Genomic DNA, 14062 nt, shown 5'->3' with positions numbered 1-14062 from the left:
CTGCCATCGTCGTTTGCGCGGCATCTTATCCCTCCGAGACGCCAGAAAAGAGCCTGTGTCAAAGACATCTGGCCTGCACATCTGCCCAGGCCTCTGTAATCATGTCAGGCTACAGCTGCATGACCATATGACAGAGCCATCAAAGTACACACAAACACCCATGCAACAGAGTGACTGGATTACCAGTTTATTAAAGGCCTACTGAAATGAATTTTTTTTATTTAAACGGGGATAGCAGATCCATTCTATGTTTCATACTTGATCATTTCGCGATATTGCCATATTTTTGCTGAGAAGATTTAGTAGAGAACATCGACGATAAAGTTCGCAACTTTTGATCGCTGATTAAAAAAAAGCCTTGCCTGTACCGGAAGTAGCGTGACGTCACAGGCTGAAGGGCTCCTCACATTTCCCCATTGTTTACACCAGCAGCGAGAGCGATTCGGACCGAGAAAGCGACGATTACCCCATTAATTTGAGCCAGGATGAAAGATTTGTGGATGAGGATCGTGAGAGTGAAGGACTAGAGTGCAGTGCAGGACGTATCTTTTTTCGCTCTGACCGTAACTTAGGTACAAGGGTTCATTGGATTCCACACTTTCTCCTTTTTCTATTGTGGATCGCGGATTTGTATTTTCAACCACCTCGGATACTATATCCTCTTGAAAATGAGAGTCGAGAACGCAAAATGGACATTCACAGTGACTTTTATCTCCACGACAATACATCGGCGAAGCTCTTTAGCTACGGAGCTAACGTGATAGCATCGTGCTTAAATGCAGATAGAAACAAAATAAATAAACCCCTGACTGGAAGGATAGACAGAATATCAACAATACTATAAAACCATGGACCTGTAAATACACGGTTAATGCTTTCCAGCTTGGCGAAGCTTAACAATGCTGTTGCTAACGACGCCATTGAAGCTAACTTAGCAACGGGACCTCACAGAGCTATGATAAAAACATTAGCGCTCCACCTACGCCAGCCAGCCCTCATCTGCTCATCAACACCCGTGCTCACCTGCGTTCCAGCGATCGACGGAAGGACGAAGGACTTCACCCGATCATCCGTGCAGTCGGCGGCTAGCGTCGGATAGCGCGTTTGCTATCCAAGTCAAAGTCCTCCTGGTTGTGTTGCTGCAGCCAGCCGCTAATACACCGATCCCATTACAACTTTATTCTGTGCAGTCTTCATTGTTCATTAAACAAATTGCAAAAGATTCACCAACACAGATGTCCAGAATACTGTGGAATTTTGAGATGAAAACAGAGCTTTTTTGTATTGGATTCAATGGTGTCCGAATACTTCCGTTTAACTATTGACGTCACGCGCATACGTCATCATACATAGACGTTTTCAACCGGAAGTTTAGCTGGAAATTTAAAATTGCACTTTATAAGTTAACCCGGCCGTATTGGCATGTGTTGCAATGTTAAGATTTCATCATTGATATATAAACTATCAGACTGCGTGGTCGGTAGTAGTGGGTTTCAGTAGGCCTTTAGACATCCGCCACAAATCTTGGGCAAAGGGAAGGAGGCGGAGCCAACATTGAAAAAGAGAAGGTCCTCTCAGTGCATGAGGCTGCAAATTTGTATTGTCTGCTGTAGGGTTGTACGGTATACCGGTATTAGTATAGTACCGCGATACTAATGAATCATATTCGGTACTATACCGCCTCTGAAAAGTACCGGTTGCCGCGCCCCCATCGTCGTCGTCATCATCTTGTGTCATTGCTGGTTTACAAGCAGAGGAGCATGTTCGGCAGTGCACAATCACGGAGTACTTACAAGCAGACACAGTGTGTAGACGGAAAAGGGAGAACAGACGCATTTTGGCTTAAAAACTAAAGATAAAGGTGAAGTTATAACACTGAAACACCCTCAGGAAGAGGTGCTTTAAGACATGGCTACCTAGCTAGCGGCTAAAGTCCAGCCGCAGTCGGCAGTGTTTTAGCAACTTCTAAATCACTAATCCTCGCCTCCATGGCGACAAATAAAGTAAGTTTCTTACAAGTATCATCCCTGCAGGACGAGGAATAGCTAAACATGTTTCACCACACACCGTAGCTCACTGGCGTCAAAATGTAAACAAACGCCATTGGTGGATCTACACCTGACATCCACTGTAATGATACCAAGTACAGGAGTGTATCTAGTCGATACTACTATCATTACGTCGATATTTTTTTTGTCTATAAACTCAGGAAATATGTCCCTGGACACATGAGGTACTTGAATATGACCAATGTAGGATATTGTAACTACTTGGTATCGGATTGATACCCAAATGTGTGGTATCATCCAAAACTAATGTAAAGTATCAAACAACAGAAAATTAAGTGATTGTTACATTTTAACAGAAGTGTAGATAGAACATGTTAAAATAGACATTTAGCAGATATTAACAGTAAATGAACAAGTAGATTAATAATTCATTTTCTACCACTTGTCTTTAATAATTTTGACAAAATAATAGAATGATATATGACACAATATGTTACTGCATATGTCAGCAGCTAAATTAGGAGCCTTTGTTTGCTTACTTACTAATAAAAGACAAGTTGTCTTGTATGTTCACTATTTTATTTAAGGACTAAATTGCAATAAGAAACATATGTTTAATGTACCCTAAGATTTTTTGTTAAAATAAAGCCAATAATGCAATTTTTTGTGGTCCCCTTTATTTAGAAAAGTACCAAAAAGTATCGAAATAATTTTGGTACCGGTACCAAAATATTGGTATCAGGACAACACTAGTCTGCTGCACACAACACGATGAAATAATCATAAGTATATTCAACAAGTCTTTTTCACAAAATATATCAGAATTACTTTCTAAATATGTACTATTGCTGATAATTATATTAAAGAGGAGAAACACTCTTCTTAATGAGACATTTTTTTGTACCAGTGTACCATTGTACCTCGGTTTTCATTGATATCTGTCATGTCTGTGTTCATGTTTTTGTTTGGCCATGTGCTGTTTTGTTTTTTGGACACTTCCTTAGTTCCTGGTTTCACTTCCTGGTTTTGTTTGTCACCATAGCAACCATTAGTTTCACCTGTTCCACGTTTGGACTCACACACACCTGTCTCACGTTTTCACAGTCATGTCATGCACCTGTTCACAGTTAGTCACGCACCTGTTTTCACTTTTCATGTCACTATATAGGCTTTTCTGTTTCTGTTGTTCGTCCTGGCGACACCACCCATTCATGCCATGTCCACAGTTCCTTGTCACGTTAGTTCTTGTTTCATCTCTTGTCACGTAAGTTTTTGTTTGTTTAATGTTCATAGTTCTCCGCCATTGTGCGCGCCCTTTGTTTTCCTAGTCAAGTTTTTTACCTCCTCTGTGAGCGCCTTTTGTTTGTACCTTTTGTTTGAGTTTATAGTAATAATTAAACTATGTCTTTACCTGCACGCCACGTCCGTTCCAATTCTTTTGCACCACGGGAGAGCAAACCACGCCAAAGACCGAGTTATGACAGATGTCGCCAGCACGAGAGCTCTCCCGCAAAAAAAAGGGACAATTTTGACGAGGTAACGTGGGAGGTCCTGCGCGCCATGGAAGCCGAGACACTCCGCCATTCCCCCATGGAGCGCAGGGATCTCATGTGGGGTCCGACCGGCAAACTGGTGCCGATCAGCTCCCTTTGGTCCGAGGATGGCGCTGCGTCACCGCAGTCCCGGAAGCGCCGCTCCCAACGAAGGACGTCAGGGAGGGCTTCCACAAGCATTGGAAAGGACGCATCGTTCCCGCAAGCTCCTCCCCCTCCGGGCGGAAACGAGCTGCAGCCAGCCCGGCTTCCCCAGGACGACGTCACGCCGCTGCCAGTGGGTGACGTCATGGATTTTTTTCCCCTGAACTCTTTTTCTTGTCAGCCACATCCAACCAAAGACTCTAAATCCATGATTAAATATTACCAAGACATGTTTTTAGAAATCAGATCCTGTCAATCACAGTCACCCAATTTTCATGCCCCGCCCCCCAGGACTCATGCCACGCCCAAGTCAGAAATTTTTTTTTCACCCACAAAAGCCCAGGTGGGGGGGAACGAAAGACCTTTTGGACAATTTAGAGGGGAGGATTCTGCCCTCCTCCTGAACCCCCTCCGCCCACCCCAAAAGATGGTTCCAGACCGCGGGGAGCGCGTCTGGGATCCGCTCCTTGAGGGGGGGGCTAGGGCTGGGAATTGTTCAGGTGGGGTGGGTCAGCATCGTCACGCCAAGCCACAGCCTCCAGCACGACCACCACCACCTGTCTTTCGACCTGCCAAGCCACAGCCACCAGCACGACCCCCACCACCAGTCTTTCGTCACGCCAAGCCACAGCCTCCAGCACGACCCCCACCACCTGTCTTTCGACCTGCCAAGCCACAGCCACCAGCACGGCCGCCACCACCAGTTTTTCGACCATGCCAAGATCTACCTGCTCCACGCCCAGCTCCACGCCAAGCGCCACCAGTACCTGCTCCACGTCAAGCGCCACCAGTACCTGCTCCACGTCAAGCGCCACCAGTACCTGCTCCACGTCAAGCGCCACCAGTACCTGCTCCACGCCAAGCGCCACCAGTACCTGCTCCACGTCAAGCGCCACCAGTACCTGCTCCACGCCAAGCGCCGCCAGTACCTGCTCGCCGCCAAGTGCCGCCCGTGGCTGCCCCACGCCGCCAAGTGCCGCCCGTGGCTGCCCCACGCCGCCAAGTGCCGCCCGTGGCTGCCCCACGCCGCCAAGTGCCGCCCGTGGCTGCCCCACGCCGCCAAGTGCCGCCCGTGGCTGCCCCACGCCGCCAAGTGCCGCCCGTGGCTGCCCCACGCCGCCAAGTGCCGCCCGTGGCTGCCCCACGCCGCCAAGTGCCGCCCGTGGCTGCCCCACGCCGCCAAGTGCCGCCCGTGGCTGCCCCACGCCAAGACCAAAGCCAAGACCAAGACCAAGAACCGCCAAGTGACCAAGACCAAGACCCGCCAAGTGACCAAGACCAAGAACCGCCAAGTGACCAAGACCAAGACCCGCCAAGTGACCAAGATCAAGAACCGCCAAGTGACCAAGAACCGCCAAGTGACCAAGAACCGCCAAGTGACCAAGACCAAGACCCGCCAAGTGTCCAAGACCAAGACCAACCACACCAAGACCAACCACGCCAAGTCCAAGACCAACCATGTCAACACCAAGACCAAGTCCAAGACAAACCATGCCAAGACCAAGACCAAGACCCTCGCCAAGACCAAGACCCTCGCCAAGACCAAGACCCACGCCAAGACCAAGACCCGCCACGCCAAGCTTCGCCGCCTGACGCACCACGCCAAGCTTCGCCGCCTACCACGACAACGCGCCCACCTCCTCGTCGGCCAAGGATGTGGCCATTCCATGGGCGTCCGCCACGCCAGGTGCGCCGACCTCCTCGTCTGCCACGAATGTGGCCATTCCCAGGTCGCCCACCTCGTCAGGTTCAGCGGCGGTCTACCCGCCGCCGCCACCTGACTCTGCCCCGGTGGATTCGGGGACACCTGGTCTGGCGACCCACCGCCATGTCCCCCTCCCTCCCTCCCATGACTCTTGATCCTGTTTTTTGTTTTTGGCCATCTGGGATCTGTCCGTAAGGGGGGGGTTCTGTCATGTCTGTGTTCATGTTTTTGTTTGGCCATGTGCTGTTTTGTTTTTTGGACACTTCCTTAGTTCCTGGTTTCACTTCCTGGTTTTGTTTGTCACCATAGCAACCATTAGTTTCACCTGTTCCACGTTTGGACTCACACACACCTGTCTCACGTTTTCACAGTCATGTCATGCACCTGTTCACAGTTAGTCACGCACCTGTTTTCACTTTTCATGTCACTATATAGGCTTTTCTGTTTCTGTTGTTCGTCCTGGCGACACCACCCATTCATGCCATGTCCACAGTTCCTTGTCACGTTAGTTCTTGTTTCATCTCTTGTCACGTAAGTTTTTGTTTGTTTAATGTTCATAGTTCTCCGCCATTGTGCGCGCCCTTTGTTTTCCTAGTCAAGTTTTTTACCTCCTCTGTGAGCGCCTTTTGTTTGTACCTTTTGTTTGAGTTTATAGTAATAATTAAACTATGTCTTTACCTGCACGCCACGTCCGTTCCAATTCTTTTGCACCACGGGAGAGCAAACCACGCCAAAGACCGAGTTATGACAATATCCTGCTCCGAAAGGTCAGACAAAAACTGAAAACTGAAACACTCAGCTCAGATCTCCACCAGGACCTACCTTCCAATACAGTAAAGATCATTTTAAATAAACGGATTGAAACCTCTTGTTAGTCATCCACTGTCTTTGAGACTGGCTCACCAGCATACACACACAAAGAGCCCCGTAATGTAGAGTAAACCTAAGGTAACATAGTAGAAATGACCCAAATCACCCCCAATAAGCTAATCTCTGGTTCCATGTCCTTTTTCTGACATTTCCTGAAATTTTAATCAAAATATGCCCCAACATTTTGGAGCTATCTACTGTATAGTTGAAGGAAATAAACAGAGTGAACCCTTTTCTCAGTAATCAACTGTCTTTGTCTCTGTGGGTGGAGGCAGGGAGGGGTAATATACAATCAACACAGAGAAGTTAGGTCGCGAAACAAAAACGTATGATAAAGTAGTAAAAACTGTTGGGCTCGCCACCAAATCTGAATCACTTGTTCTTTATTCTATTTAGGAAGTTTCCTGAATGTTTCATCAAAATATGAATCTAACTTTTTGAGTTATGTTGCTAATCAACAAACAGACAAACATCAATGTTTATACATTATTTGTCCCGCTGTCGTCGCATTTTACCGCGTGGGTCGGTCTCCCAAGATGCAGACGGAACTCCGGAGGCAAGGTGCAGGTAAGGAAATGATTTGTTGTTCATAAATCATGCAGGAAATGCAGATAAACAAAACAAGCGTGCCGATAGCACGAGAAGCAAAGCTAAGGAAAAGACTAGCGTTAAAGCTTAGCATACAAACAAGCATAGGAATCTAAAAGTAGACGTGGTGACTGTTGCGTCGTGCAAACAAAGGCACCAGACCGAGTGAGGCGAGAGGACGGAATAAATAGCTCTTTGATTAGCACCCGGGAGCAGGTGAGCGTCCCGGACACCAATCAGAGGCAGCTGAGAACAATGAATAACCATGGCAACCCAGGAGACACAAAACATGGGTGCTGAAACAGAACTTAGACAACAAGTGAACAAACTATGATCCTGGCAACCGATCATGATTTTACTCCTGAAGGAGGTAAAAATGCAAATCCAAATACTCCTTTCCAGATACCCAACAATATGAACACAAAACACATTTTATAGAGAATAATTATAGTGTTAAACACAAAAAAATTAAATTAATAGATAAACATTTCGTATCCCGTTTACCTTCTCACTGACAAAGACGCCGCCTTTGTACTTTGCAACAAGGTATTTTTTTAATTTAATAGTGTTTTTCACCTTCTTTATCAAAGTGGCAAACCTTTTTTACCCTATATTTTGCAGTTGTACTTGATTTTTTTTTAAAAACACAACTTGTGGCGTAACCGTGGTAGTTAGCAAAGAACCACAGATTTAACCAGTGATGACATCATAGAGGGGGGACAGAGCTGGGGGAGAAGGACGTCCAGGTGAGGAGTTGAGAGCAGGCTCACTTGCACGCTTTGTAATGAAGACACTTTGCGTGCACAGTTGGCTTCACACTGTGTTAGTATTACAACAAGACTTTTTTTCTCCAATAATTTTGATTTTGTGGAATTATACACTGTACGATAACTAGGATATTATACAAAAACAGAATGTATATTTTCTGCTGGATATATTCCCTGCCCTTTTTTTTGCTGCAGCTGTTACATATACTGTAATATTGTACATGGTAATTGGGATGTGTTATATATTGTATATATCATATAAAAATATGATACAATATAATAATATATCAGTATATATTATATACTGATATACAGTACAGGCCAAAAGTTTGGACACACCTTCTTATTTCAATGGGTTTTCTTTATTTGCATGACTATTTACCTTGTAGATTGTCACTGAAGGCATCAAAACTATGACACCTGTGAAGTGAAAACTCTTTCAGGTGACTACCTCTTCAAGCTCATGGAGAGAGTGCCAAGAGTGTGCAAAGCAGTAATCATAGCAAAGGGTGGCTATTTTGAAGAAACTAGAATATAAAACATGTTTTCAATTTTTTTTTACCTTTTTATGTTAAGTACATAACTCCACGTGTTCATTTATAGTTTCGATGCCTTCAGTGACAATCTACAATGTAAATAGTCATTAAATTAAGTAAACACATTGAATGAGGAGAAGGTGTGTCAAAACTTTTGGCCTGTACTGTATAATATGTAAATATTACATAGATTTTATATTTACTATGGTACATTTTTAGTCTACTTTATACCCTTTATTTTCACCCTCTTTTTGTGCCCTTGTGTGCATTATTCTTTCCATCCTTACCCTTTCCATCCTTTGTAACTGAGCTACTGTGTGGAACAATTTCCCTCGTGCATCAACACATTATGTCTAAGTCAAAGTCTAAGAAACACTTTGTCGAAATGTTTACTCAAAAATTTAATCATACCGACATGAAACACTGTGTTAAATAATTATTGGTATTGCATACCATAAGGCACACTGTTCTAAATGATATCATTTACAAACCAGGAAGCAATATGTGAAGCAAGGCGAACAAATGCCTACTGCTCTAAATATATCTTGTGGCGTACCCCAGGGATCAATATTGGGACCAAAGTTGTTTATTCTCTATGTAAACGATATATGTATAATTACAAAGGACTTAAATTTAGTATTATTTGCAGACGACACAAGTTTGTTTTGTTCAGGAGAGAACACAAAGAAGCTAATACAAATAATAACAGAAGAAATGAATGCATAAAGAGATGGTTTGACCAAAACAGACCATCTTTGAATCTCAGTAAAAGTAAAATAATGCTATTCGGTAACAGTAGAAGAGAAAGTCAAATATAAATACAAATAGGCAGAGTAGTCATTGACAGGGTAAACAAAATATAATTTCAGGTGTGATAATAGATGATAAAATTAACTGTAAATCTCGTAAAAAATATACAAAATGAAGTAAATAAATAAATGATAAATGGGTCATACTTGTATAGCGCTTTTCTACCTTCAAGGTACTCAAAGCACTTTGACAGTATTTCCACATTCACCCATTCACACACACATTCACACACTGATGGCGGGAGCTGCCATGCAAGGCGCTAAACAGCACCCATCAGGAGCAAGGGTGAAGTGTCTTGCCCAAGGACACAACGGACGTGACTAGGATGGTAGAAGGTGGGGATTGAACCCCAGTAACCAGCAACCCTCCGATTGGTGGCACGGCCACTCTACCAACTTCGCCACGCCGTTGGTAGAGTGGCAGGAAATACTTCAATATGAATAAAACAAAGTATGTACTGGACAAAAAATGACTTCATATTCTCTACTGCTCGCTAGTGTTACCATATCTGAGTTATTGTGTAGAAATATGGGGAAATAACTACAAACGTATGCTTCAATTCACTAACTGTGTAACAAAAAAGGTCGGTTAGAATAATACATGAAGTTGGATGTAGAGAACATTCAAACCCTTTATTTTTTTAATCAGAAAGGTTGAAATTCAATGATTTGGTGCATTTGCAAACAGCTAAAATTATGCACAAAGCAAACTACACCCCTTGGAAAAGAACATGGAATCACTAGATTTTGAGGATGTTCATTCTGTTGTTTAATTTTGTAGAAAAAAGGCAGATAACAGACATGACACAAAACTTTAGTCATTTTAAATGGCAACTTTCTGGTTAAGAAGATAAACTGTGGTAGTCAATTAACAGTTTCAACAAACGAGGAGGAATATAACCTGAGGGAAAAATTCAACTTAAAACGTTTGTATTCACATACAACACTTAAAGGCCTACTGAAATGATTTTTTTTTATTTAAACGGGGATAGCAGATCCATTCTATGTGTCATACTTGATAATTTCGCGATATTGCCATATTTTTGCTGAAAGGATTTAGTAGAGAACATCGACGATAAAGTTGCAACCTTTGGTCGCTGATAAAAAAAAGCCTTGCCTGTACCGGAAGTCGTGACGTCAAAGGTTGAAGGGCTCCTCACATTTCCCCATTGTTTTCAATGCAGCGAGAGCCATTCGGACCGAGAAAGCGACGATTACCCCATTAATTTGAGCGAGGATGAAAGATTTGTGGATGAGGAACGAGAGAGTGAAGGACTAGAGTGCAGTGCAGGACATATCTTTTTTCGCTCTGACCGTAACTTAGGTACAAGCTGGCTCATTGGATTCCACACTTTCTCCTTTTTCTATTGTGGATCACGGATTTAAATAAATAAATTATAAATGATAAATGGGTTATACTTGTATAGCGCTTTTCTACCTTCAAGGTACTCAAAGCGCTTTGACAGTATTTCCACATTCACCCATTCACACACACATTCACACACTGATGGCGGGAGCTGCCATGCAAGGCGCTAACCAGCAGCCATCAGGAGCAAGGGTGAAGTGTCTTGCTCAAGGACACAACGGACGTGACTAGGATGGTAGAAGGTGGGGATTGAACCCCAGTAACCAGCAATCCTCCGATTGCTGGCATGGCCACTCTACCAACTTCGCCACGCTGTCACCTTGGATACTATATCCTCTTGAAAATGAGAGTCGAGAACGCGAAATGGACATTCACAGTGACTTTTATCGCCACTACAATACATCGGCGAAGCACTTTAGCTACGGAGCTAACGTGATAGCATCGTGCTTAACTGCAGATAGATACAAAAGAAATAAACCCCTGACTGGAAGGATAGACAGAAGATCAACAATACTATTAAACCATGGACCTGTAAATACACGGTTAATGCTTTCCAGCTTGGCGAAGCTTAACAATGCTGTTGCTAACGACGCCACTGAAGCTAACTTAGCAACCGGACCTCACAGAGCTATGCTAAAAACATTAGCTATCCACCTACGCCAGCCAGCCCTCATCTGCTCATCAACACCCGTGCTCACCTGCGTTCCAGCGATCGACGGCACGACGAAGGACTTCACCCAATCACAGATGCTGTCGGCGGCCCGGAGACGGAGGAAGTCAAGGTGAGGTCGGCGGCTAGCGCGTCTGCTATCCATCTCAAAGTCCTCCTGGTTGTGTTGCTGTAGTCCGCCGCTAATACACCGATCCCAACTACAACTTTCTTCTTTGCCGTCTTCATTGTTCATTAAACAAATTGCAAAAGATTCACCAACACAGATGTCCAGAATACTGTGAAATTTTGAGGTGAAAACAGAGCTTTTTGCATAGGATTCAATGTGTCCGCATACTTCCGTTCCAACGATTGACGTCACGCGCATACGTCATCATACATATACGTTTTCAACCGGAAGTTTCGCGGGAAATTTAAAATTGCACTTTATAAGTTAACCCGGCCGTATTGGCATGTGTTGCAATGTTAAGATTTAATCATTGATATATAAACTATCAGACTGCGTGGTCGGTAGTAGTGGGTTTCAGTAGGCCTTTAAAACATTTAGTATATCTGTCGGCCCGTGTGGATTTAAATTGGAATGCACTAAGCAAAGAAGGCCCACAAAGTACTAATATGATCCAGTCTAAAGGGGAACTTTAAAAAAAAAATGTGCCTATCATTTACAATCCCTATGTAAGACAAGAACACGTATGTCTTGCTTTTTTAAGGCATTATAATTTGTAATATTTGGAGATAATGGGAGTAATCTATTGGGCTCATAAAGCCTTTTTAAAAAAACATCTAATAGCCGCCAACAATACTCCATTTTCATTTTGTGACTTGAATATTAACCAAGTATTAGCGATGTTGTTATTATAAGCGCTAACACAGAGAAACTACTTTTGGATCAGAGAGAGGTAACTAGTTTATGCAGCTAACGATAAACTGAGCCGGTGAGCTGCTGCATTGCCTCTGAGCTGGTAAAAGTTAATTCTAGATTATAAATCATGCCTTTCACTTGAATAGTAGGAGTCTGTTGCCATAAACTGAGAAGTTGGTCAACTTTGACATTCAACTTGGCGAGAAAGACACGAAAAGATGCTTGTTTGCACCCAAGTTTTCTTTTCTTTTTTTCTTTTACCTTTGTGAGGATTATGGTTGATTCTCCATCTGAACGGGATGATATGAACACCCCATTAGTTGGCATGCCAGTGACAGCAGATATTGTACAGTAAGTGATTGTGTTATTGTGTTCATAGTTTGTATTTATTGTTTAGCACTAAGTAATACTTCTACTTTCATGAAGTCTGTCATAATTAATAGTAGTTGTTGTTGAAGGAAATAGTGAATGTTGCGGTGCATCTGTGAAATTAATACACTGCTGTGTTGCTTAAAATGATCAAAATACATAAATATTACATGTTATTGTGAATGTGCCTTATACTACATTACATATATACTCACAGTATGTATATAAAACCTTAATGGAGGTTTTTGGATGTTTTTAGAGTGCTTTACATGCGGAATAGAGCGAATACCATTACCTCCATTGTTAGCTGACTTTTTCTAGCGTTTATCTGCGAGTTAGAATGCATTAATAAAAGAAAAACGTATGTGTTCTTGTCTTACATAAGGATTGTGAATTAAATTTGTTATTCTAGGTATAATTACTTGAAGACCTAATGAACCTATTTGGATTGAGCATCATGAATGATAGGCACAATTTTTCTAAAGAGCAGTTACCCTCACAAAACGGTTCAAACTCAAAGTGTTTTCAAAATATAAAGAAACGTCTTAAACCTTATTGAAGAATGAGGTAATCATATTCATCTCACCAGAGAATTATAACTTAAATAACTGTTTATTCATGAGAACTTTATTATTTATTTATTAAAGTTGTTGGTGTTAAAAATTGAGAACAGGTAGTGGAACAAACAAAGGTGTTAGTAATTGCTAAGAAGTGAAAAGGGGATAAAGTAAAAGTTAAAGTACCACCGATAGTCACACACACACTAGGTGTGGTGAAATTATTCTCTGCATTTGACCCATCCCCATGTTCACCCCCTGGGAGTTGAGGGAAGCAGTGAGCAGCAGCGGTGGCCGCGCTCAAGAATCATTTTTGTTGATTTAACCCCCAATTCTAACCCTTGATGCTGAGTGCCAAGCAGGGAGGTAACGGGTCCCATGTTTATAGTCTTTGGTATGCCTTTGGGTTTGAACTCACGACCTTCCAGTCTCAGGGCGGACACTCTAACCACAAGGCCACTGAGCAGGTCAAATAATATAAGCTCTGCTTCTTCCTACTCTTTTTCAGACATGTTGTAATGAAGAAACTGGAAAAATGTGATGTACAATATTATAACTGTTTGCATGTCCAAAAATACATTCAAACCATTACCATAACCATGTTTTCAAAGCTCCCAGTTTAACCCCCTACACCAGACCTGGGCATTCTGCGGCCCGCGGGCCGCATCCGGCCCTTTGTGCGTCCCTGTCCGGCCCGCGTGAGGCCAATTATAAATTACAAAATACATTTTAAAAAGTATCTATGTCGAGTGTGCAATACAACGGTGCTGCTTTTGTTTTGAAAATCGTTATTTGTATTACTTCCGTGTGGACGTATGCGTGTGCGTGATTGTGAGTGAATGTGAACAGCTGCAATCATTAATTACAAAATAAAGTTGAAAAAACATCTATGTCGTGCACGCAATACAACTGTGCTGCTTTTATTTTGAAAATTATTATTTATGGGCGTGTGTCAGTGTGTAACCTGCGAGTGAAGGTGCACATGCAGCGACAAGTGATGCACGGTTTACACCCGAGACGCTAAAAAGAGAAAAGTTGATGAGGAATGGCGTGTTTCCAACAAGACATGGACTGCCATGCAACGTTCCCTCTAAGGTGCGTGCCTGCGCAATTGCGCACTGCTCAAGCGTCTGCTGCGCGCAGCAAATATATGCCGCGCACCAAATCAAATCCCATCTGAATTCTAAACAAAATAAACATATTTATTCTATGGAATTTTGCAATGCAACTTTGAGTGACAGTGACAACAAGCGGCCC

The 14062-nt window shown here is 43.1% G+C and overlaps 1 protein-coding gene across 1 annotated transcript in view; it reads right to left on the bottom strand.

Moving 5' to 3' along the window:
• Positions 1–14062, bottom strand: part of LOC133641468 (junctophilin-3-like) — a 116391-nt gene that overhangs the window by 95650 nt on the left and 6679 nt on the right. Inside the window, exon 3 of the mRNA XM_062035207.1 lies at positions 3421–3473. Within this exon, the coding sequence (XP_061891191.1) occupies positions 3421–3473 (53 nt within the window). The remainder of the gene's footprint in view (positions 1–3420; positions 3474–14062) is intronic.

The sequence above is a fragment of the Entelurus aequoreus genome, linkage group LG24 (genome assembly GCF_033978785.1).
Source record: "Entelurus aequoreus isolate RoL-2023_Sb linkage group LG24, RoL_Eaeq_v1.1, whole genome shotgun sequence".
In the NCBI taxonomy this organism is placed as follows: domain Eukaryota; kingdom Metazoa; phylum Chordata; class Actinopteri; order Syngnathiformes; family Syngnathidae; genus Entelurus; species Entelurus aequoreus.
This window is presented reverse-complemented; position numbering and strand designations above follow the sequence as displayed.